At 33.2% G+C, this 25,524-nt stretch overlaps 2 protein-coding genes across 7 annotated transcripts in view; one reads left to right on the top strand and one right to left on the bottom strand.

Annotated features, from left to right (window-relative positions):
- Positions 1-47: 47 nt before the first annotated feature.
- On the top strand, positions 48-14,055 carry LOC113516193 (uncharacterized). Of its 3 annotated transcripts, none has more exons than XM_052900966.1 (18): positions 48-281; positions 558-643; positions 1,068-1,111; positions 1,765-1,992; positions 2,993-3,081; positions 3,438-3,556; positions 4,098-4,616; positions 5,568-5,996; positions 6,321-6,440; positions 6,815-6,859; positions 7,067-7,705; positions 8,031-8,177; positions 8,811-9,000; positions 9,184-9,547; positions 10,403-10,568; positions 11,219-11,441; positions 12,489-12,624; positions 13,531-14,055. In XM_052900966.1, exons 1-18 carry the CDS (start codon positions 166-168, stop codon positions 13,663-13,665), a joined length of 3,795 nt encoding a protein of 1,264 aa, XP_052756926.1. In that variant the 5' UTR covers positions 48-165; the 3' UTR covers positions 13,666-14,055. The 3 variants fall into 3 exon arrangements, with proteins under 3 accessions (XP_052756926.1, XP_052756925.1, XP_052756927.1); XM_052900965.1 differs by having other exon boundaries at positions 49-281; positions 8,028-8,177; XM_052900967.1 differs by lacking the exon at positions 6,321-6,440 and having other exon boundaries at positions 49-281; positions 8,028-8,177.
- Positions 14,056-14,648: 593 nt separating this feature from the next.
- LOC113515937 (protein gustavus) overlaps positions 14,649-25,524 on the bottom strand; it is a 74,696-nt gene continuing 63,820 nt past the window's right edge. For all 4 annotated transcript variants that reach the window (XM_026900236.3, XM_031908842.2, XM_026900234.3 and 1 more), the window contains exons 2-5: positions 23,193-23,501; positions 21,122-21,383; positions 18,973-19,228; positions 14,649-17,934 (exon numbers count right to left, since the gene is read on the bottom strand). In XM_026900236.3, the coding sequence (XP_026756037.1) occupies positions 17,798-17,934; positions 18,973-19,228; positions 21,122-21,383; positions 23,193-23,383 (846 nt within the window). In that variant the 5' untranslated portion in view covers positions 23,384-23,501 and the 3' untranslated portion in view covers positions 14,649-17,797. The remainder of the gene's footprint in view (positions 17,935-18,972; positions 19,229-21,121; positions 21,384-23,192; positions 23,502-25,524) is intronic.

Here is a 25,524-nt window from a genome sequence, read left to right as displayed (position 1 = left end):
ATCTGTCACGATTAAATCAAGTTCTACTGTCAATACCGAATGAACATATACTTATGTCAAATATTTTTGAATTTTAACTGTATTGTTTAACGACATATTTTAATATTATTATTGTACTATTTTTATTTTAAATAGATATTGTCTTTGTGTCTTATATATAAAGAAATGGATAATCCACTGACCCCTAATAAAATTCAAAGACTTATGCATTTGGCCGAAGATAAACCGTTTAATATGACAATGCCAAGGCGTTTATTGCTCAATGACGAGGACTTGAAGAGGCAAGTAGAAACATTTTTACATTTAAAATTAGATCATTAACTACATAAACATATAGGTATTTAGAAATAGTAAATAGATAATATAGATAGATATATAATAAAAGCGTAAGTATGACTAATAGAGAAGACTGAAAAATATTTCCTATTTATATACCTATACTTTTAAAACAATAACATTGATAATATTATTATTACCATTTTTTAGCGGTTCTTTCATTATTAAATTACTTTTTTTTTAATTTGTTGTACATAATATTTATTTTGTATTTATAATAGACTTGCATCACATCAACTGGCTCAGGATAAATCCTCTACCAACTACGAGTCATCATCTGGTATCTTAGATTTGGAGAAAGTTGAAGGTATATAAGAATATTATATATATTATATAAGAAGATATAACAAATTTATATTTTATTTACAAATAATTATAACATTTAGTTTTGAATTCAAATACTTTTAAATTTCGATTTTGAAGGATTAGAATAATTTAATTTTTGTTTTTTTTTTCTTCTGTTATATAAAAAATAAAATTTATATATTATTTCTAATTTTGAGTAGATTTAGAAACTAGGCTATACTTACATTTACAAAACTTTTACCCAATAAAATCATTATACTTACTAATATTTTATAGTCAATAGTTACAGGCCATAAAAGCTTTGCCATTTCATGTGTCATAAAAACTTTTTTCCTTTAAATTTGATAAACTTTCAACTTACTGATATCGGTACTTCAGCTTTACCTTAATAAAATAATGATCCCCATTTTTTTTAATATTTACAGGTTTCGGCGAATCAGATATTGGTAACCTATCTTTGAGTAAATCGGTAAATATTTCTATTATTTCATACTTATTTTTTATAAATGATTTAGTTCATTTCTTTTTAACTCAGAATTTTGTTAATTTATAAGAATGTAATCAACATAGTCAAGTAAGTAATATGTGAGCAATATTGCAGACTATATGTTGATGAATTTAATGTAATTAAACAATGGGTTTTAAGAAAAATATCTATAATAAAGAAAACTATGGAATACAGACTATGATAGTGAAAAAGAGCAAAGTGACGATTGTAAAAACAAAAAAGTATAAAAGTACAATATAAATAAAATCTGTAAATGAATTAAGGAGTTTGCAACATACTAAATGATGTGCACATCATTTAGTAATAAAAGATTCAATGTTCTTGAAATAGGAAACAGATTGCTACAATAGTAGAGTCAGGGGGGAAATTGAATGTTAATAATTTAGTCTAAAAGCCTCATTCCTAGCAATATAACTTCTTCATGTGATTTTCTCTGGAAATAATCTTGGTTAATTCCAAGTGAAATTGTCCCAATGGGCCAACTCACCTACTTTAATTCTTACTTATCACCTCTCACCAGTGCTTAGCCACTATTAGTTAAAAGAAATATTAGAAAGTTAAAATTAAAAAAATGTACTCAATAGAGTTACTATACTTGTATTAATGTTGTCTAGACTGCTTTCAACCCTGGTGAAATGACGGGAAGATCAACAGGCACAGGAGAGACGAATTCAAATGTTGGACAAAATTCAATGGGAGTAAGTGGGCTGCGTTTGTGTGAGAACTATAATCGGCATTCAATAGCCCTCGACAGTATAACCAGTGAGATGGATAAACAAACCAGTGAAGTAAAAGATATACTGAGACATTCAATTGCTACTAATTATTCTTTCCATTCAAAGGTAACTTGTAAATTATTTTAATATTTTGAAAGTATTTTTAAAGTGGTGGTATTTAGCCACTAGAGTATATATAGTATAGTTTTTTATATTTGTCATAATTAGTGAAGGATCTTACGTTAGTTATCAATATTATTTAAATATCTTTTTTTCAAACTTAACCATTTAAAAATAAGAAAAAGAAGTAGTAATATTACAAAATAATTTTAACTTTAGCTATTTGTTTATTTTAGAAACTGTTACTTTTATTAAAGATTATTTTCTGATAATGGTTATATAAAATGTTATGGAAAATCAGATTATAGACACTATTATTATATTAAATTCTGCAATCTATCATAAAAATATCATGAAAATCTAGGAGGGAGAATAAAATGAAGTGAAATTGTTTTGGCGGCCCACTGGGCAGTACAATGCAAGGGAAGACTATCACACTGCATTAAAGTGTCTATTTTCTTACTTTTGTCATACAAATCAAAATTCATATTTCACTTTCAATAGCAAATAGTAGCAAGGCAGATATTAAGTCATTGCTTGTAAAAATATTTTTTGTGATTTATCATTGGTGTTATCACAGCTAATAAAAATAAGAATTTCACTAATAATTATTATAATGAATTAAAATATAATTAATTAAATAGAGTAATAACTCCTTTCGAGAGTATAATATGTAATAATTATTTTCCTATGTGAAGGCTATGCCTTCCACTCTCGGAAGGCTATACTAGTTTTTAAGAAGCAATCTATTAATTTGCCTGAAGATGCTTTGTTCAGAGGTCAAACACGTGTCGCAACATGTGCGAAGTTTGAATAGCAGTCAGAGATTGATTATTAATATGGGAAGGTCATAGAATTTCTACTAATAACAATAATAGTCAATCCTCAAATGTTAACAGTTCCACATATACTAATGACAGTGGAGTTAAACATGTTTTGTTTTCATTTTTATTCATTATAATCCACTAATAAATCTTTTTGATTTATATTTTATGTTTTTTTTTAGAGAGATTTAACTGCAGATGAGGCCTCATTAATGTTGAGAGAAGCCCCATTGCCACAGCAACAGCAGTCCCATTTTATTGAGAGTATGTCGTAAGTAATTTATACTGTACCGTATTTTTTCTATTCTAAGAAAGAATGGAGGTGTTAGGGAGGTTTTGTGTGCATACTAATAACTTATACTTACATTTTATTATTATAACTCGTAATTGAAACTAAGTAATTGTTATTATGCATCTAATACCCTCAATGTATAGAATAGCGAAAATCCGCAAATGCAACATATTAACTTCATTAATTCATGTCGTCAATTGTATTCAACACCTTTATATGTACCTTATACATATGTAAAAAAAAAAAAGATCTAATACAAGACTTTGAACTCCTCTTTATGTCAATTTACCAGTAAAATGTAGAATCCACATTTAAAATGTAATAATTTTTTACAGCATAAACAGTTCAAGTCTATCTGTTGGAACATACTTTAAGAATAGGTGTTCTGAATTTGGAAAAATGTTGGAAAAGACTGACAGTCCAGATCGGTCAATGAGACCTAGTATCACTGATGGTAATATAATGTAGAATTTTGTAGATAATATTTACATATTCATTTACTTTAGATTAAGTTGTCTGGTTGAGTATTTTGTTCCTTTTATGTTTCTGTCATAAAGCAGCAGCTGCGCTTGCATGGCTGAATTTTAATTTGAATCATCATTTAATATAGTAAATATCCTATCTGATATAACAGTAAAATAACAGGATATAAAGGCATAAAACCATAGTCCTTAAGAATGGTAATGCATGAGGGGCTGATCATCTCTATAGGCGACGGTTATTACTGTTCATCAGGTAGGCCATCAGCTTATTTGCTATTCTAAGTATCATAAAGAACTTCAGCCCTAAATTGGCTATGCTAATTTGTATGAAAGGACACTGAAGCGTTATTATGCGAATATAGCTGCTTAGTGGCAGAAGTACTAATATTAATTTTTAGCATACTACATTACTCGTTGGTTTTCTTTAAAGGATATGTTATTAGCAACTTATATATTGTTTTAATATTTTTGTTTTGATATGTACTATGATATAATTTGCACAAAACATTTCAGTTTCAAGTAACACATACAGTGGTGATCCTGCAGGGTCCAGTGATCTTATAGGTAAATCTACAGATATGTACAACATAAACCAGACATTAGACAGTGTACCTGTAAAATTGCCACGCAGTACAAACACTGAGACAATTCCACCTAAACAGTTTATCAATAATCTCAGCAATATAAAGACATTTGAAAAAGCGAACAATAATGATCCTGTTAACCCTGTAAATCAAAATACATATACCATCAAATCGGATGTAAAACTTGATAATGTGCCAACAAATAAAGTGCCAGATGTACAAAAAAATTTGCCAACAAATAAAGTGCCAGATACACGAAAAAATGCACCTATGTCTTCCAATATGACTTTGAACCTGGATGCAAGTCATAAACATTTAATGAATTCAATGGTCAAACCTGCAGATATTATACTAAAGAAACATCAGTCATCATGGCGTATTGCTACTGATGATACTGAAAGCTCTATCGATAATTCATTCAGTATTTCCAAGATAGCAGATTATCTCGGTTAGTAAAATCTTGTATTCTTAACGTAACTTGATAGAAACAGAAATTTCTTACATATAGTGGAATATAAATAATTATAAAAAGCTATAATCTTAGATAGAGTTGTCAGAGGCGTTTTTCCATTGATTTGCTCATTTTTCTAACAAATTTGAATTCTAAGTGGCGAATTAAGTTAGATTAGTTAATGGCTTTCCATATCCATCCATATTTTCTGGGAATAATAACCTTATATACCTTACTAGCGACCCGCCCCGGCTTCGCACGGGTGCAGTGCCGATACTAAATAGGACCGCCCCCTCCCCCGGCTGGTACCGCTATGTCCGTGTATTTTAAATCTGTAATATCTTCGAAAATATTCATTTAAATTACATGCTGTAAAGGGCCATATTGATCTATATTAAATGGAAAATGTATTTAAAGTACATAATTGGATAAAAATCAATGCTGTATTGCTTAAAATCACTTCGTCAATATGCCATTTGTTCCCGTAAAATGTAAAGGATAAAAAATTGTTATTGTGGGCTATCCTTGAGAGATAGATATATACCATCGTGTACTTTTTTCTTGACCTTTTTAAGATGTACAATACTGTGGTACATTATTTTCATTTATCTCGTGGGGATCATCTAGCGTTTGCATTGTAAGCGCAAAAAAATGTGTTTATTTACGACATCATATTGGAAACCTCTAAATTTATTAATGTTTCTCTACAATATTATGCATGTATTATACATATAAACCCTCCTCTTGATTCACTCGATCTATTAAAAAAACCGTTTCAAAATCCTTTGCATAGTTTTAAAGATTTAAGCATACATAGGGACGGACAGACAGCGACAGCGACTTTGTTTTATACTATGTAGTGATGAAAGTGATAGTGATGATGATAACCTGTTTATTTTCATAATCTAAACTGTAAAAAATTTTATAATGTGTAAATATTATTTTTAGGAAAGCAATCAAACATAAGTGTCACAGACATGATGCAACTGAATAAACATAATAAAAAAATGAACAAAAAGCAACCACTTACTGAATTGCATATGAATGCACAAGAGAATAGGATCGATAGAGATGTTCAGGTTACATATTTGAAGGATGTAAAGAATATGCCGGCAGCCAGTTCAGCTGGTAGTGTCGACACGGTTATATGTCTCGACAAGCTAAAAATAAACGAAGACACTAAATGTATTCCAACAGTGATCGTCAATAATATTCATTCTAATGATATAGAAAATATTGAATTAGAAAATGTAAAAGAGAAACGGCGTTCGACGAGATCAAAATCGCCGTCCAGCAAGAGTCAATCTACACTTAGTACTGTACAAGAAAATTATGTAAGCTTTAAATCAAATGAAAGCCCGGTTCAAGCAATTAATGGTAATTATTATTTTTTATTCCACATATATAGACAAAAAGCATATGGTTCGCCTGAATGTGTGTTATAACTGTAGTCTATACTTGAAATTAGGTCCATAGATAAAGTAACATCTTAGACAATGTTTTTATTAACTGTTATATCGTAAATAGAAGATTAGAGTGTGATATTTAGGAACTAATGGTCTTTTGCTTGTTTGCCATCTTTTGTTTTATACATTTTTTGTATGATTGTAGATATTATTAAAAAAATCAAATATTGTATATATTTGGGTATCTATTATTATTATCTTTTATTATGTTTATATATTTAGTTGAAATTTTCAGGCGAAGCTAATACATCTTATGTACCTTCCCCAAATGTTGAATATAAAGAGTTAGATAGATCTGTAAATTGGCACGAGATGTTACAACATAGGCATTTGAAACACCAGTACTTGGCTAAAGGTTTGTGGGGCTTGCTTCAATCAACTTCTGGGATTGATAACAATAACCTTTTTCTTAAGCTATGTCCTCATTGATAAAATCTAACAAAACCAAGACATGCTTTTAGCCAATCTTTGGGACCACCCAGTTTCGATATGCCCATATAATCTGTTTTGATTGGCTAACATTGTTTTCTGTTATTTGTTTGATTTTGTCGTTATGGAGGTGCTTAATGATAACCATGTTCCTAACAAAAAGATATAAGCTTTTATTAATATTTTCATTTTTAATTATGCATTTTCATTTATCATAACATTAATATACATTTTTGAATAAGTTAAGAGATGGATAATAATTGTTTGTTAAAATATGATTGTGTTTTTATTATGTTTCAGAACAATGGGCTGAAATATTAACAACAACAACAAATGGATTTGTAGGTAAAACTTTTTCCACTACATAATTATAGAATTGATATAATTATAAAAATGGCCATTCATAAATGCTTATAATATGTCAATAAGTAGAATTCTGGAATGCATCTGTTTTAATGAAAACAGCATGACATATGACCTCACGTTTTTTTTTATTAAATTTAAATAGAAGTTTGAGTCGAGTAAATTAACTTAAATGCCTTTTATTTTTAGGAGTGACTTGTCCTGTTACACTAACAATAACAACAATCACAGAAAGTTGGTTGACTGCAAAATTTCAATTTGATGAATTGCCAAATAATGGAAGTGATCTCACTGTAGAAGTACCGCGTATCCCTCTATTGCTGTCTCCAGGCAAATCTGAACAATTCACAGTATATTTAACATCAAATATTGAAATTAATGAATCTCTTCCATTCACGATATTTTTAAAAGATGCTTCAATTGAGGATGGTATGGAACAAAAAGGCAATGTACGGATCAATATTAAAATGCCCACCATAGAAACTATGTCAAGTGATGGCGTAAATAAAGTCACATTTCCACCAACACAAGAGAAGTCATCACTCACAAAATCATTTGTACTAATGAGTGAATGCTCTGAAGATCTACAGTTAGATTTGACAGTCAGTGAAGGTGATAGCATGTTTTTGATTAAAAATGTACAAGAAATAAAAAAGAGTGATGTTAATAAAGTACTAATAGATTGTCAAGGGTCTCAGGAAGAGGCACAGCAAGGTGTTAAGTCGAAATTCAAAGCAATGAACAAACAACTATGCAGATTAACAAGAGGAAACGCCATTAAGGTTACTATTACGTTCACGGCGCCTTTATTATCAGAAATTCAACTGAGTAAGTATTTAAAACAACGGTTATTATATAGTTTTTTCTTCTGGAACGGCAAGTCTGCTTTTAGACATATTAAAAAAAAGACCAGTAATATTTTCTATATTTATATTCCTTGTTTTTATTTCTGCTTTTAGAAATAATTGCAGTAAACGTATTAATTTTTTTTACAATATTGTCAACCCATTGCAAATTAAAATGTTACAATAAGTTATGTAAATTTACATTGAAATTATAATTGTGAAATATCAAAATTTTCTCTCTCTAGTTTATATTAAACGATCAAATTACAATTAACTTCAGCATTGAATTTATAATTATTTTTCAGCAGATAACCTGGCTACATTCCATGGCGCACTAAACGTAAATCTGATTGGTGTTAAAACTGTTTTGAAGAAAGTAAATCTCATAGGTACCGTGGGATCTGTCAACCTAATCTTGAACACGCCGATTGGAAATAAATTACAACTCAGTAATGGTGATTATTTTGAATTAATATGAAAATAAGAATCCACAAGAATAAAAATTGGCATATTAAATTTAAAGAGATGATTTCTTCAGTCTATACTCCTTGCAGTGCTTGGCTGGTCATACTTGTTTCTTGTGGTTAATAAACATTATTTTTCACAAAAAGTGACACTTCTTGTTCTTTTGTAGAGTTTGTAAATATGAAACGTGACGCATTTCGGCAAAATTACTATATTTTTTACACAATAATATAATGTTGGCATTTGTTCTTTTACTATGTTGTATAACTGACCTGAGTAGGATATTACGATCTTGCACAGCACAAGTAAGGTACAGCAAAGTGTTAAAACATGTGTTTTTGCTTTTCGGTTAGAGAAGCACCAGAACCAATGCAATATCTGATGTTAAATCCGGCTCAAGGGACCATAATTAATATTAATTTTATTTAATTTTATAAATACATGGCTGTTAAATAACTTTTTTTACTGGTGTTTTGGCTGATGTTAGATATATTTAAGTGTATTTTTAACAATTTTTGTTTGTATAAAAGTCATTTTAAGTTATTTATCTTGATCATCAACATATCGATCCTTCATTTTCTACTAATGAATATTGTATACTTACAATTCTTAATATTTTCTAGAAATGACTACTATCACCGTTTCCAACACTGGATCAATACCAGGAATGTGGATTGTTAAATTCAAGAGCAACATGGCCAGTAACAGTAATTTTCCTTTTAAAATTTCACCGTCTAAGTTTGACATACGGCCTGGCGCTACAAAAACTATAAATTTGTCCTACACTGGCCCTGATGATAATGTTTATGACGCGTAAGTATATATTCATTGTCAATATTGTTCAACACTGATAATGAAAAACCAAGTTACCTAATGTAGAAGTATAAAACTTGCATATTATAATTTTATACACTATGAAGAAATATATAATACATGATTTAATTTAAAAATTGGTAATTATACCTTAATATAAAAAAAAATGCCATATTTTTACAGAATAGTGATGTTTGAAGATGTCGCCACTGGCAAGAAAACACTAATCAACGTTACCGGTGGTTCAGATAAACCAAAAGCGTTTCCTATCAAAACTAACTACAATGTCATGTCGTGGGTACGCGCCGGCAGGAAAGAGTTGAGTCTCAAGAACTCGACGAATAAAAAAGTCCACATAAAATGCCAAATAGTCGGTGAAGGATTTTCAATAGACATGCCCGGTGTGGAGTCGCGGGGCAGTTATATATTGCCGTTTGGGCCGAACGAATGCAGACCATTATCTGTAATTTTCACGCCTAATTCAGCAGTGCCACACGCTGCACTTTTATATTTAATGTATGATAAGACCAGCGAATTTACACGAAAGGTAAGATGGTCTTCCTACAGTCTAATTGAAAGTGCTTTATAAGTTTACAAAATTAGAATAATTAGTCACTTATTACAATTTAAAATTACAAATTCACACCATTCGCAACAAAACAAAATCATGTTTCATGTGTTGATGTTGGATTTTATTTATTCCAAGTTAACTTTTGGATTCATTTTATACTAGATATATATATTTATACAACTTAGAATGGCAAACAAGCTGACGGTCCACCTGATGGAAAGTGGTAACCGTCGCCTATAGACATGAGTAGTACCATGGACATAACAGAGTATACTGTTTCGCCCATGATACCCCCCATGCGTTGCCATTCCTGAAAACTCAGGTGTTATAGGTCCTCTGTACCCAGTAAATTCACGCCGTATTCCACCCTTCAAACCGATACACAGCCATGCAAACACAACTGCTTCACGGTTGAAACATGAATGGGACAGAGGTACCCAAGCAATCGACTTTTGATCTTCCTCTACCTCAGCCTATCATATTATGTGTAATTTGAAATGATGCTTGGTGTATCGAGTTCTATTTATCGATCTTACTATGTTATTACAAAATATATACATTATACATAGGGGTAGAATGGAAAATATACTAAAATGTCCAAAATTACTATTTAGTTTATATTGCTTGAAATTTTTTTAATCCTTCGCGTATTTAATTTTTAATGAATTCATCCAACTGCTTTCTTTATGTTCTAATTTCTCTCTGATCATTTTACTCTTCTCAGGGGTGAACTTTTTACTAGATATAGCATTTTTTTGTTACTATTTTTAACTTAATTGAAATTTCAAATGTTGGTAGATTAACTAAATAAACTGTCGTGTGCGGTAACAGATAGCGATGTGCGGTTGCGCGGGCGGTGAAGGCGTGCGGTGGCGTGGACCGGTGACCTGCGGTCACACCGCGCTTATACGGGCTTCACCTGGCGATTCTGTATCTCTGCCACTGTACAATCGCGCTGCGGCACCCGCCTTCGTATTGGCCAAGGTGCACTTCAACTGTAAGTTATTTTGGTTTTATACATTAAGAGCGTGCCTAACTTTAGCTTGATTAAGTGTCGTAATTGATTAAGTAACGTCGAATTTGTCAATTTTCAAAAACAATTGAACTGAAGAATTTTCAATGTATTTGACTAATTATTTAAAAAGTACTCTGTCTACAAACTAAAAAGTTAATTATCCAATAATATGCTTATTAAGTTGTCGCACATAATTTGAATTATGATGGCTAAAAAGAATTTGAAAATTCTAAAGTAAAATATAAAGTAAGTGCAATTTTTTTTAATGTAATCTATGATTAACGTTTTAGTTCGTAGGCAGAACGCTTTTTAAATCATCATCGTCATCAACATATTAATGGTTAACTGTCCACTGCTAAACATAAGTCTTCCTTATAAAAGGGGGTTTTGCCAGTAGTTGCCACGTTAGTAGGCGGGTTGGTAACTGCAGTTATTTAGTAATTTATCTGGCCGCAAAACACGACGGATATGGATTTTCATACAACTTTTGCCGGCCGCTGCCCGCATGTATCTAGCCAGTATGGCAATTTTGATTTATCTCGAAGAAGATTGTCAAAATAATGCTCACATTTCCAAGCATGTTGGAGAAAATATAAATTTCAACGTAATGAATACATTAATGCAACACGCAGTGCAGTTCACGTGCGCGGCGCAGAGTGCGCGGCTAGAGGGCGCCGCGAGCGTGGTGGCAGCGCGCGGGGCGCACGAGGTACGGCTGGTGCTGCCGCCGCCGCTATGGTCGCGCCTCGAGCGACGTGCACGCGACCGCGCCGCCGCCGCCGCCGGTGCCTCGCCCGCGCTCGCCACCGTCACCCTGCTTACCGGCGCCGAGACCACGCGCCGTCGCATACTCAAGTCAGTCCACTTCATTTTTTAACCATACTATCTACGGAGGCGTAGGTTATAACGCATATTGTAGCTGCATGTCGCCGTCGACGGTTTCATAATTTTGTAGGTAAGCAGTAAGCAGGCGTACACTTAACGTATAATGATAAATATACGTCTATGAAACTACGTCTCCGTGCCTACTACAGTTATGTTTATTTATACTGTTTTGTTACATTGCTCTCCGATGTTTGCTCTTTTTTGTGAATTTTTAGAAGCTAACAAACAAATATTAGATAATCATAGAACAAAATCTACTTAAATCTATTAGTAACATTTTAGTAAATATAGAATAATGGAATATTTTGTTTTAGTAGTTTCCAACTATTACCTAATTCTGAAATGTCAGTAAATTTTTAATATATATAATTATATGAATAATAACATAATACACTAAAATTTAGATTATCAGAATATTCGATTATCCAGATTTATTCTTCACGGCTCTAATTATCGATTTGGAAAAGGTTTTATGTAACAACCTTTTACATAATAAAAACAATATTAAAATTTTATTATGTATTTATTTAATAATTACTACTAGAAATTACTAATTATTGCAAGATATTGAGTATATTCCTACTCTGAATTTTATGTATTGTTTGATTTGACTTTGAAATCAATTATCCGGAATACTCCTAGTTTTATTTGATTCGGATAATCGAGATTCTACTGTATGTTATTAATATATAATATAAATATATTTTAGCGCAATTCTCTTTTGTCTAGCAAAATAGCACTTATCTGCACAATTGTTTAATAAATAAAAATCCTCTAGGCGACGAACTTCTGTTTTTAAGAATATTAGTATGATGTATGTATGTTAGAGGCTTATGCTACGAAATTTCGTTAGTAAGATTCGAGTTTAATAAATTCGTAATTTACTATCGAAAATGGACTGAGATCCTAATAAGGATTGTCTGTAAGGATCTGATCTGTAAGGATTATAGAGTATAAGAAAAAATTACAAATAAACGAAATATAATATCTAAGATTTATATTATGATCTTTCAACAGAGTTCTAAAAGATGAGGGGAAGAATGGGGAGTTGGATATTTCACTATTACCAGAGCATCTGAGGGTACTGGCTGTACAGTTTGAAGGCGAGGACCCTACTATTGATAATTACTTGGCAGATTTCGAAGAAAGTAAGGTAAGCTGTGGAATATGTTTAGCACATTCTTTGTATGAGGCATATAATTTAGAAACAAATCACAGGACCTAGTTTGAGTTATACACTAGACACATTTTCATATGAAACCAATATGGGAGTATAACATTTTTGATTAAAAAAAAAATCATGATTGACTAAATTTAAATTTCTATTTGATTTCACGACGAAATTCTTATTCTAAGGACCAATATAAATTAACTTTTTAATAGAGTTAAATAAACTCAGAATTAACCCTACTGTTAGCAGTTGTTGAACTAATTTAATGCAGTTAAGAAGATTATTGTGAACAATTTTGTTTTGAATATTGATTCTTCTACTCGTGACCATGATTGGTATAACATGGTAGAAATATCAAGATAATTAGTATGAATTATTTTAGTTCACCTAAATTATCACCTTTATCCTCCATATAAACCATAAAACATGCAGCGCGAAAGCCTAAAAGTTAATATTGTCAACAAGGTTGAAAAAAAGTAGTTACAAGCAATATTCCTGATTAGATTTAAATCTATTGACAGCTCTATTTTTCATTTTTTATATGATAATTGACTTTAAATTTTGTAAAGGACGGAATGGGTTGAATTATTTAATGATAATCTATACTAATATTAAAAGATTTTATTTTTGCAAATATTTATTTGTAATGTATAAACTCAAAAACTTGTTAACCGACTAAAAAATTCCGACACCTATAGAAAGACACATTATCAGGGAGTATCATAGGCTATATATATATATATTGTTTACAAAAAAACAAGAGATCCCTATGAAAATTATATTAATTAATATAAAAAAAATTGGGTTACACCAAATTATCATAAGTTGGCCTATTAAAGTTAATTTATATTTATCGCTACCGTGCTATAAATTGAGATATTGTTTCAGTCATCTCTGGACGAACTGATAGGCGGTCTTCAAGAGTTGACGGCACAAATTGACTTGCCTCAAGACTTCGCCGATGAGAACACAATTATTATCAGCGACGACACCATGATTGAACATCACACACTTTATAATTAAGTTTGAAGTATGTACCTGTATGTTGTTATAGAAGTATTATTAGTTTTATGTGATGTAGATTTTTATACCAGGTAGAATTGTATATTATGTAATTATACACTATAATGGCATTTTAAAAATATTTAAGACAGTATTACTGATTTATGTTTTATGATAATGTAATGATATTTTTCTGAAACTAAGCTCCTAATGCATGGTAGGCAGTTGTGCTTATTATGTTACTTTATTTTTGTACCATGATTATATTTTGGCTTATGTTTATTAGGTTGAATAAGAAAATACTTAAGAAATTATTTTTCAAGCCATTCAAATAATATAAAGCAACTTTTAAAACCCTTTATTGTAGTTATGATTTGTGCTTAAATAAATTTCTATTTTCCATTATGTAAATGGTTTTTTTTTTAGACAAGCATTCTTTATATATTGTGTTATTATCATAGGCCTTTAGCCATTTTTCAAAGCAAGAAGTCATATCTATAGTTTTTAAGAAAATAACATATTGCAAAGTTTTGGTTTTTCAAATAACCAAGATAAGTAATTAGTTTATATATAATTTAGAAGCACCACCCTAATTTGTCCATATGCCGTTTAATTTTTAGGTTTGTGTTTAAAATTTATTATTGTACATTACATAGACAGGATTTTAATATATAAAAAAAATGCACAGTAGGTATATTGGTGTACTTATTCCAAATAGAGATATCGATCAGTCAACCTTAGGTGCATTTGAATATTAGATATACATAACTCCTGGATGATTGAATATATATTAATTTGAATGGAATTTAGTAAACAGGTATATTATCCTTGCTTTTATCTTAATTCACATATGAAAGGGTACTGCTACAGCTAATATTTACTCTATATTATTATTATAATCTTCGAACCTGTAATCTGTCAATAACTATTATAATAATCCGTCCATAATAGTAATCCATTGTGAGGATGTGATATGTGATAATTCTATTTTAAATAATAAAAATTCATTTTCTTTAATTTATATCATTTATTATTTTCTTAACCAGTATATTTACTCCAATCGTTTTCCTATTTTTTTTAAATCATTGTATCTAAGAGATTCCTGTCGTCGCAGTTATCCATTAGAAATTTCATGACCTTTAAAAATATTGCCTACAACTTATAAAACTAAAATGCATTTTCATTTATAATAAAGTCATTCAATACGGCAAAATGATATCAATTTTTATATATAATATATATATATACACAGACTAAAATTGTGGACTTTGAAGATTATTTTTGCTAATATGTATTTAAATCCTTTACTGTAAACCCCTATTTTTTAGACACGGCCAGAATCTTGATAGAATAGAAAACTAGACAATATAAAAGGTGAACGTCGAAACGAACGTTGGAGTTTCAGAGGGGTTTATCGTAAAAGATCAAGTCAAAATTACATCGAACTTGGTGTAATTAATATTATCATGATTATATCTCTCATACAACGAAAATATCCCTCTCAACGCATATAATGCACAAAATACGTATCACACGAACACGCTGCACTACTCGCATACATCACGCGCACAACCACACTCTGCACACACTACATTGCACTCGCTCGCACATCCACACGCCTCGCATTTGGCAGTTTATCAAAGTCATTCTTACAATAATGTTAACATTCACGTTAAACTCCCCATGGTACAAAATGCAAAGCGGCTCAGACCGCCACCATCATATCAACTGAAATATATTCGAGTAAAAAATACAATATATATGAGACGAGAGATAAAACGTGAATGCAAACATTGTACAAAAGTGATTTCCACATGGGATGTCTACTTTGCCGTACAATCTACATATGAAAAAATCTTATTAAAATGGAAGTACTTACACATCGTTATAAGGTTAAGATACAACTAATTTGGGTCAAAATGGCTGACGATTCGATTAGTACAGTGCTTTGAAAATACTATTTTCATTAATTTATTGCATTTATACCTATTAGTCTAAAGTTGCAAAAGAAGACAACGAGGAGATATTAATTTGCAATATATCGATCTAATATATACTAAGTTCCAGAAATGTACAGCTAAAATAATCCCCGGATGACACATTCACTTGCGGATACAGTGCGTATAGTCGTAACTATATACATAACACACTCACACGTTTTTACATTAGGAATTAGACATACTAAACTAAAAAAATAAACCAGTCACTTAATGAGCTATAAAATAGTAATGTAAGATTGCCAACGATACACTGGCCTAGTGTGCGATATGCTCGCATCGCATTTGATCGCATCGCTATTGTTATAAGAACAATGACATCTCTATTAATATAGTTATTTTATAATTGCCGAGGCTCGTGAGTTAATTGCTGTTGTTCAATCTAAATTATTTCTTAACAAGTAAAATACGTTTCTCTGCGAAAACTAAAACATATAGTCAAAACAGAGATCGTATTTTGTAAGAGATCAATATGGCTTTAAACACGTGCGGTTCGCATTAGAGTTGATCAATGTTAACACAAATATTAGCAATAGAATGCCAAGTCTAACTTATAGTGCCGTAAATAAACGTTCATAATAATTAGGTAACAAAATAGTACCATGCTCACCCACCACTGAAAAATGCCAGCTGATAGCTCGGCAGACTTACAACACTCATCAAAAGTATAAAGCGAACAATTTACGACATCAATGCAACAGATAAATGGATTAGAAAATAATTATATGCATTAGGTACATTCAGTTACAATGGGCTAATTTCAATTTGTCATTAAAGTATAATTATCACAGATATTTAAATAAAAGTAAAATATTAATGTCGTTGAATATTTCATGGGATTGTTGCAGTGATTCTCAAAATAATTACACCTACAATGGCCACCGATTGATATCGGAGCCCTCGTATCTCGTATCGTGTAAACCTAGTTTGTCGCTATGTGTTCAGTACTTTTATTAAGATTAGCTTCGAGGACTGTCAATTATTTAATATGCTAAAATGTTTTTGGACCTGAACGTGTAGTATAAATACGTTACAAATGCGAGTTTCCCGAACCGCTCCATCTGGTTGCAACTGCACGAAACACATGCTACACATTCGCCCCGTGCACCTTTTAAACATAGATCTATGGAAAAATTTATACAACACAAATACCATTTTAGACAGAAAATGTAATGTCAGGTGTTTACTGTTTTTACTTATCATTAATAGGTAGACGAGGAAGCGGACGGATCGTCGAAATGTCAATTGTTGCGTCGCCTCGATATCTCTGTTTAATATTGTAAAACAGTTCGCAGTATAATGTTCGCACTGAGACCCCGAGCTCACGGGGGTCTATCGAGGCACTCGTAAAACATCACGTCGAACTTCCACTGTCAGAGTCGCGTACGGAATACAAGAGCACTGTTGCGGAGAGAGTTCCGTCCGCTCGGCCCGTCTCGTGGTCGTCACAGCCGAGGATACGGAGCCGCCACTAGGGCACAGCTGACCTACGTAATAGAGTGTAAGCTTTTAGCCAGTGCTCAGTCTGGAAAGTGATTAATGTCGCATATAAATATGATTAATATAGACAATAGTGTGGATATCAAAAGATAAACGCGATCAACATGCGAGTGGACTTTTCGCCATATTACGACCTTCCATCATCGATATTAATTGCGTATAAGACTTAGATAAATAATATTAAAAATAACTTTTGTGTATGCAAAATAGTTTTCTTTGCAGACAGATCGAGATCACTAATGTTCCTAATATTATTATAATCGCATTACGTGGTAATATTCATAGTATTGTCTGTATTTTATTTTTTTTATGATTACTACTTTCCAGATTAAACAAGGACCGGAGCTCGCACTCTTTACATACAGTAATTATCCGGCCAAAAATATTACACGAAAGATTGAAGAAAGAGCTAATTAGCAAGCTTTCTCTGTCGTACCTACATGACGAAACAAAACGTCATCTGGCAAGTGACAGAGATGAGTTTTATAAAACCAAAGTTAGTTGATTAGCTTTTTCTAAAATTGTCCGCGTAATATTTCCTGGTTAATACTGTAGGTCCTGTGCGACTAGGGCGCAGGCGGTGTGTACGAGGGCGATGCCGGTGGCGCGGGTGGCGCGGGGTGCGGCGGGGGTGGCGGGGGCAGGGCATTTCGTGGCTAGGGCGCGCGGTACAGCAGGTAGGCGGTGAGCGCAGGCGGCAGCGCCAGCCGCGAGGCCGCCGCCTGCAGCCGCGGCCGCCCCACGCGCTGTCGGATCACGCGTCTACACAGCTCCATCAGTGGCAGCGGCTCAGCTGTAAATAGTGACAACGTCTTAAAAACCAATCCATCATTGCAGACTATGAAGGTGTCGTATTTGCTTATTAGTTTTAAATTTTGATAATAACAGTTTCGGTTAATTTAGGAAATCAACTACTGTAAATTGCCACGGGTGTAGTGTTTCGTGTTTGTTTTAATTTTTTTGGCAAAAGGAATCTTAGTTCACGAATCAGCCAATTTGATGTGATTGTATAGCGTTTAGTTATAACTTTTTTTCCCTTATTTATTATTATGTCTGGATGTTGTCTCTTACCAGATTCCGGATATGATGGTTAGAAAATTGTCTTGAATATAAAATAAGCAGAGTGGATTATAGTATATAAGATTATATGGATATAAGAAAAAATATTATTTTTGTATTATTTCTGTCAATATATCCATACTCAAATAAATAGACCAATTAGTTGTGTAGACTCGAACTGATGTAATAAAGGCAAATGCAGAATAATAAGGAAAACGGACAAAGGTACTAACTACAACAAGCATTCGATTTGAGTCGTAGAATCCTCGCTTACGCACGCTTCACGTGATTCGTGATGACGTACGTGATACAGGACAACCAATCGAATTCTTTAGTCAATGCGATATGTCAAAATGCTAGACTGAATATAAAATGTGTGTGTTTTAATGCGTGATTTTAAAGATTGTTGAATTTGCGTTCGTTCATATGTCAAACTATTTGAATGGTACATTATGGTATGGACAATTTTTGCCCATATTTATTTCGAATTATTTTATCCGACAGATGTCGCTTTGTCAATATTTGATAGAAATATTTGGTAGTTAGGATCTGTTTATATGGGAAGAAGAATTTTTTTTCCAATATTTCTCATCATAAGAACCTTTTTTGAACTTCAATTAATAATTGCAGATTTGGTCTAGCTATTCTCGAGTTTTACGCTTAGCAATTCATTTAGCTAGACATTTATATAGTCTACATTTACATAATTTCTGAGTTCATTGAATAAAAACTTTAATATATACTAGGAACCAAGAGACATGTGTATACTCACGATCTAGGCCACCGATATACTTCATGGTGATCTCCGCGTGGCCCCAGACAGCCGACACGATGGGATAGAGCGTGTTTCCGCGGAGACCCCGCGCGGCCACGCCCAGGTAACGGCCATCGGCGCAGAAGGCGAGTGTGCCCTCGTCCATATCTAACACGACCAGCAATCGGTCAGGTACGAGGAACTGCTCGTCGGGCCGCAGCAACGCTGGATACGTCGTACCACTACCGCCCGTGCCTTTAGCGTTGTGATATACCTGGAACCAAATCATTGATTTGTTACTCACGCTCTATACGTTTTACATAATGACGACCTCGGTGTCGCTGTAGTAGGGAGTTCGGTGTGGCATTTATTAAAAAAAAAATATTAAGCTTATATTAGAACGTGAATATTGAAAAGATAACAACATATTTCGGATTTGAAATAATAGTAATATTAGTTTGACATCTTGTTTCATAGAAAATGGTCAAATAGCATCGAATTTTGGATTATGGTGTAGGCGAGAAGCCTAGATGAATATTGTGTATTAATATTAAACCAACATTGCGTTATCATGGAGTAGTTTCAATGGCTTGAAATATTATACTGTTTAGAATTAATTAGAGAGAATCAGACGTTAACTGTCCATTGCTGAACATAGCCTCATAAAGGGAGGTATTGCCAGTAGTCGACTCGCTTGGTATCCGCAGTCAGGGTTTGGTAATGTTTTAATAGTGACGCAGCTGCCCATCCCTCGACCATTCCCTTAGTTGCCTCTCACAAAACCCATGGGAAAGGAAGGGTTAGTACATTCTATGTCGGGACTACAGGGTAATTGAATATATTAGATATATTTTATCCTTAATAGTCTTACGATATTCTCAGGTGTAGTAGGTCCCGCTTCTTGGTTTTAATTATAATTTTCGTTGACTACAATTAAGATAATCACTTTATCTCGTTTAATTCCTATTATGTTTTATGATTAGATTTCTTGTGGGTTCCAAGACAATTTTATCTAAATCATGAGTTGTTTTCTGCCAATATTGAGTATCTTCATCATATTCCTACCCTTATCCTATTTATTATTTGAGGTCGCCGTAATATATTTTTTATACATATTACAAAAAGATTTGGCTTATAGTTTTTCTAGCAGCCGCTTGCCTGACATCAACCCTCTTTGGAAATATATTTGGTGGTTTCCGCCACCTACAGTATGCAGGAAAGGATTGAGGAAAAAAGGAAACGCGTAACGGTGGAAATGTGTAAAGGAAAATAAGAGAAATAAGGGACTTACGTGGGAAAGGAAAGGGAAGACACAGCAATTGCGGTAAAAGTATAAACTCGTATAAATTAAATATTACTAGGCGTGTGCGGTAAGATTGTCTCGATAAGATGAAAGGAAATATTGAATATTCGCGGCTATACATATATAAGTACAATCAAGTTATCCTGATTGCTTTATCAACCGCACACTAAGAACTAACTTGAATTTTTTGCATACAAATTCAGAAATTTTGGTTGCTACTAACAAAATTATGTAGATGATGTGTCATGAAAAAGGATTTTTTTATAGATACAAAGTATAAGTGGAAGACCACAAACAAGTTTATTGACGATGGTTTAGAGAATATGGAAGGCTCGGTCTTAAGGAGGAAGATGCTTATCACTAAATTAAATGATGTTGCGTGATTAGAAAGGCCAACACCGACTAATAGAGAAGTCGAGGTCAAACGATGACAGGTTCCTTAATCTAGCATCAAATAACCTTATTTATATAAAAAAAAAATCTTTATCAACAACAGACATGAGGTTCCTCGTGATTCCATTTGAGGAAATTCTTTTTAGTCTATTCAAAATACTTCAGTAATGTATTATAATAAATACCTATTATGGACATTTCTGTAATACTTCTGTCATAGCTAGGGCGTTGCTCGTCAATGTAGGTGATGCTATTTGTGATCGTAGAATTTGATAATAGAAATCTTGTATAAAGTCAATATTTATATATTGCTTGTCAGCAGAGAACAAAAAAAAAAAAACATTATATTTCTATGTATATTTTATAAAAGTACAGTTAATATAATTCTATTCCTTTTAGAATGAAATTAGAGGACGCTATCTTCATAAGTAGACTAGTAGCTGTATAAAAATCATAAGAGAATTAGCATACTTTATTCCTGCCTAGATCCCAGCCCCAGCTTTGGTCGGTGGCGCCGACCAGGCTCTGGTAGCCGACAGAGTGTAGCGGCGCATGCGCGGTGGCGACGCCAACTACGGCGTGGGTGCCACGCTGCCGCGCCGGCCACACCACCTCCCAGCAGTGGAGCCCGCGCGAGTAGCCCACTCGGCCTCTAATACAGTCCGTGCTCTGTGCGACCGGGTGCCGGTGAAACGTTAACGCATCCTCTTCTTTTACGAATATATTTAGTGACCTGAAATTTAGTAAATATAAGTTAGAAGAAGTCAATTTATTGCCTATATATATATATGTATAACGGTAATTTTCTTTCAACCGGACCAGAGACAATTCGGACCAAAAGACATGCATGCTGCCGATGTCCAATGGTATACAAATTCGATTAATTGATTTAAAGTTTCGAAATTCTTATAGACATGTACGGAAATATTAGGATTTTTATTTTATTATAATAGTTATTTTTCTATTCGGATTATTAGTTACTTCGTTTCCAAATTGTATTGATATTGACACGACATAACATATAGCTTGACAACAACCCACAAAATATCATCCATTTATATTTTACCTCACTTTTGATCGCATGTAGTGCGACATCATTTGTTCTCGTGGGAATTTTGTGAAATCCTATCGTAAGCAAGTATCACGCCTAAGTCATAAAATCAACCTAACATATATACAAAATATCAAATTTCAACCCCAGTGTTTTAGTCCGTGTGCTTTTATAGATCAGTTAAACGGGGCAAGTTTTTATATAGTATTTTATGTATAGATTACGAGTAATATCAGAGTAATCTTTTACAGTATAATCTGTATTTTCATGACATTGAAATCACAATGGTTATGTTCAAATAGTCCGTGAATCTTGTAAATGAATGTTGTCTATTTAGATTTCCCTATTCAAAATTGCTGTTGCATTGCAACCAAGGTTTTCTGTCGGAAATCTCATATTACAAGGATTACGGAATAGAGAAGCGTTTCGTAAACTGTATCTTAAAATAGATGCAGCGATGTGAACTAACGGAAGAGTTAGAAAAAATGTATCATCAATGTTGAACATTACACGATCGTGAATCCTATTGTCTTTAAGTGTGGTGTAATCGGATGAAGAAACTATTCTCTTTAGGTATAATCAGATCCGTGAAGAAACAGTAGGAAGTTATAGAGTATTTTAAATAGTATTTTTAATTATTTTTCTATGGTATTTTCTATGATTTAAATTATATAGTTATAAAAAAAAAATTAAAATAAGAGAATTCTTTTTAAAGAAAAAAAATATTTTAAGTTACTGATGTTAATTTCTGTGTACAGAAAGTAACATCAGTAAACTTCCATACATGGAAGATATTTAAGAAAAAATATATGAGGGGTCTTAATAAGAGCAATAAAAGATAATCATATTTTTTAGGAACTTTGTTTGTCTGTCAGTAGGTTTGTTATGGCATCACGTACAAATTTACACACGACATTAGATGCAGATTTCATTGGTTTTCCTATTTCTGAAATCCACGCGTACGAAAGAACGGGTAAAAATCTAGTCTTTAATATCATTAGCGTATATTTACTAATTGGTGCAGGAGTTATTCATGCATTGCGTTTCAATAGAATTGGTGGCCACACCTTATATGAACTCGTTGCATACATTGATTGTATTTGTGTGTATTTACAACGTAAATATGTACTTAAAGCTACAATTTTTACCAGTTTTTACATATAGCAAAAAAGTTTTAAAAGTTTGATTTATCTTATAAATTAAATATTTCTGTATTAGGATATATATAATGGCATAGTTTGACCTTTGAGTAAATAACACTTTGAGATTGAGCCTTTTTGCATTTTTTTGGTACATAATCACATGATTACTATTTGATCTTTTATTTGTACTATAATTAGATGATCATGTCTATAAGTTTTTGTATCTGTAGTTTTAATGTAGGTGGTAATGTCATTTTATATATAGGCGCTTGCAAAATAGTCTTCCGAAAATTCGACGACCGTCTTTATTGGGGATAAGAGAAGAGGAAACTGTTTCTTGTTACATTACCTGTCATCTGGATTCCATGCATGTTTGAGCTGTAACTCTGGATGCGCGGGCGGCGCGTCTAGGAGCGCGTCGAGCCGCGCGGGTCGTGGCGGTTCCGGCGCCAGCTCTCGCGCCACCACCGCTTTGAATGGCGCCGTGCACTCGCGCGACACCGACTTAACACCGCCGGACAGCTTTTGCCCCATGTTCATGCCCCTGCAGCGAGTGCGGGCGCGCTTCGGCAGCGCCTTGAGGCCGCCGCGCCGCGCCTCCTCCGCGCCGCCGCCGCCGCCGCCCCCGCCCCTCACTGAGCGCACCCCGCTCTTGTACCTGGAAATAAACAAATTTATTCTTAAACGGCTAATCCGATAAAAGGTACGTTTACACAGCCAATCTAAATGGCGAAATCTTGGATTTATATTGTTAAATATGACGTCAAGACAATATTAGGTAATTTATTATCTAAAGAGATTTTCATGGCATGTCTTTGGGAGATAATTAGTGAACTAAGTGCCGGGATTCTATAATTGTACTTCTTGTTTTATGCACTGTCATTATTATTATTATGACGCCAGTATGAAGCAACTATTACTAGAGATATCATAACAGCCGCACTGAGTGATATAGAGCAACTTCTCAATTTATTTACTACCTCGAGCAAGTTCTGGTGGGCAATTACTCAAATACTTTATAATAAATACCACGAAATTGGTACCTTAAAAAATCACAAGCTTAAGAAGGCAGTATACAGTTTATTATTTACCAAACTCAAATGTCAACTATGAATCAAAATCTATAATAGAATATGAGATATTCAAGCTCTTCGTAATGCTAGCTGCATTATCAATTGACTATTGGGTGTTCAATCGGTATTGTAATTATTACTTAATTCTATTATCGGAGTGCTAGAAACCGGTTTGTGCGTTAGTGAGTGGCATCTATGTCGTCACAGCAGATGCCGGGGCGTCGGCTACGGAGTAGCCCGCTCATCTTATGTAACTAAGCGACCGTCTAACCGTGAAAGTCACCGCTCAAAAGCCAAGGTTAACATGGCCCTGGAGCTCGGTCCAACACATGCGAATGTTCTATTACCGCAGATTTAATTGCTCTTTATTTATCCTTGACCATGATATCATGTAATTGCACAGTAAATCCTTCGTAATAAGTTGTTTCTCGATAGTTGGTAATGATTTTTTTTTTAACAATAATGTACTTTTAAGAATTAAGAGAATCAATCTCATTTGCTGGTTACAAACATAATAGTAAATTGGGCATGGTTATCAACATGTTAGCGTTTGTGTGCACAATCTATGTAAGATGGGAAGGGACGCCTAAAAGGCATGCAGACCACAAGGCCGTCTGCCTTTCCGATGCCTAGAGCGACTACATGACAAAAGCGGGAAGTGAAAGGCAGTGAATGTGTCCCCTCCCGTCGCTTCGCCGCCGCTACAAACCGACATCGCTGTTGAACAACTTAATGTTCCTAGAATGCTGCGGTGACTAGCCTGGCGCCGTTGATAGCTATAGTTTTAAGCAGGATTGCGTTTATTCTATGATAAAGCGTGCTAAAACTTATGATGTAGGAGGTATATAAATTTGCGTTAATGATGCCTCAGATACGATTCTCGATTGTCTATTTAAAAAATGAAACACAAGAGTTCCTAAGTCGTAAGTAGTTAAAAAAAACAAGTAATTGACGTGATTGAGTGAAGAAAAATACACACCAATGTCAACTCAATTGAAATGCAGCTTTTTATAAGTTAGTACGGACATGTAAATTAATATCGATCAACACGTCATTAAATATTAGCTCATTAGCTGCTGTTGAGTCGGATAAATTTAACAGCTGCTAATGAGCTATATGTATTTAAATAAATAAAACTTCCTGGTTTGTCTGCAGTAAAGGCATAATGATGCCACAGTTAACATATTCCCTGCCCACAGTTTCAAGTATTTTTCACACTGAAGTATTTTATTGGCTGTGAAAACATATCAAATATACCGACAGAAAATGCCATTTTCGTTTTTACAATATAAAAAAAAGATTGTTAGAAGACTCTGAAGTAATGAAATATTATTTAACAAAATTAGTTATGTATATATATAAAAATATATATGCGTATGTTGTATGTAGTACTAATAAGAATTTTGATAATACATATATAACCTATGATTAAATGGTAACAGTCTAATATACGTTCACGTGGCACGCCCAATGCCCGATGGTAAATAAACACACGCACACGTGATTGCCGATAGCGCTATGACGTTATAGGAGGTCAGGAATAAATTTATTCGACACGAACATTGTAGACTATAATGTAATTGGATTTGCGGTTTATTGAATACAAAA

The sequence above is a fragment of the Galleria mellonella genome, unplaced genomic scaffold, assembly GCF_026898425.1.
Source record: "Galleria mellonella isolate WM207_F2 unplaced genomic scaffold, CSIRO_AGI_GalMel_v1 utg74, whole genome shotgun sequence".
NCBI lineage: Eukaryota > Metazoa > Arthropoda > Insecta > Lepidoptera > Pyralidae > Galleria > Galleria mellonella.
The sequence above is the reverse complement of the archived record's forward strand: the minus strand, read 5'-3'. Positions and strand labels throughout refer to the sequence as shown.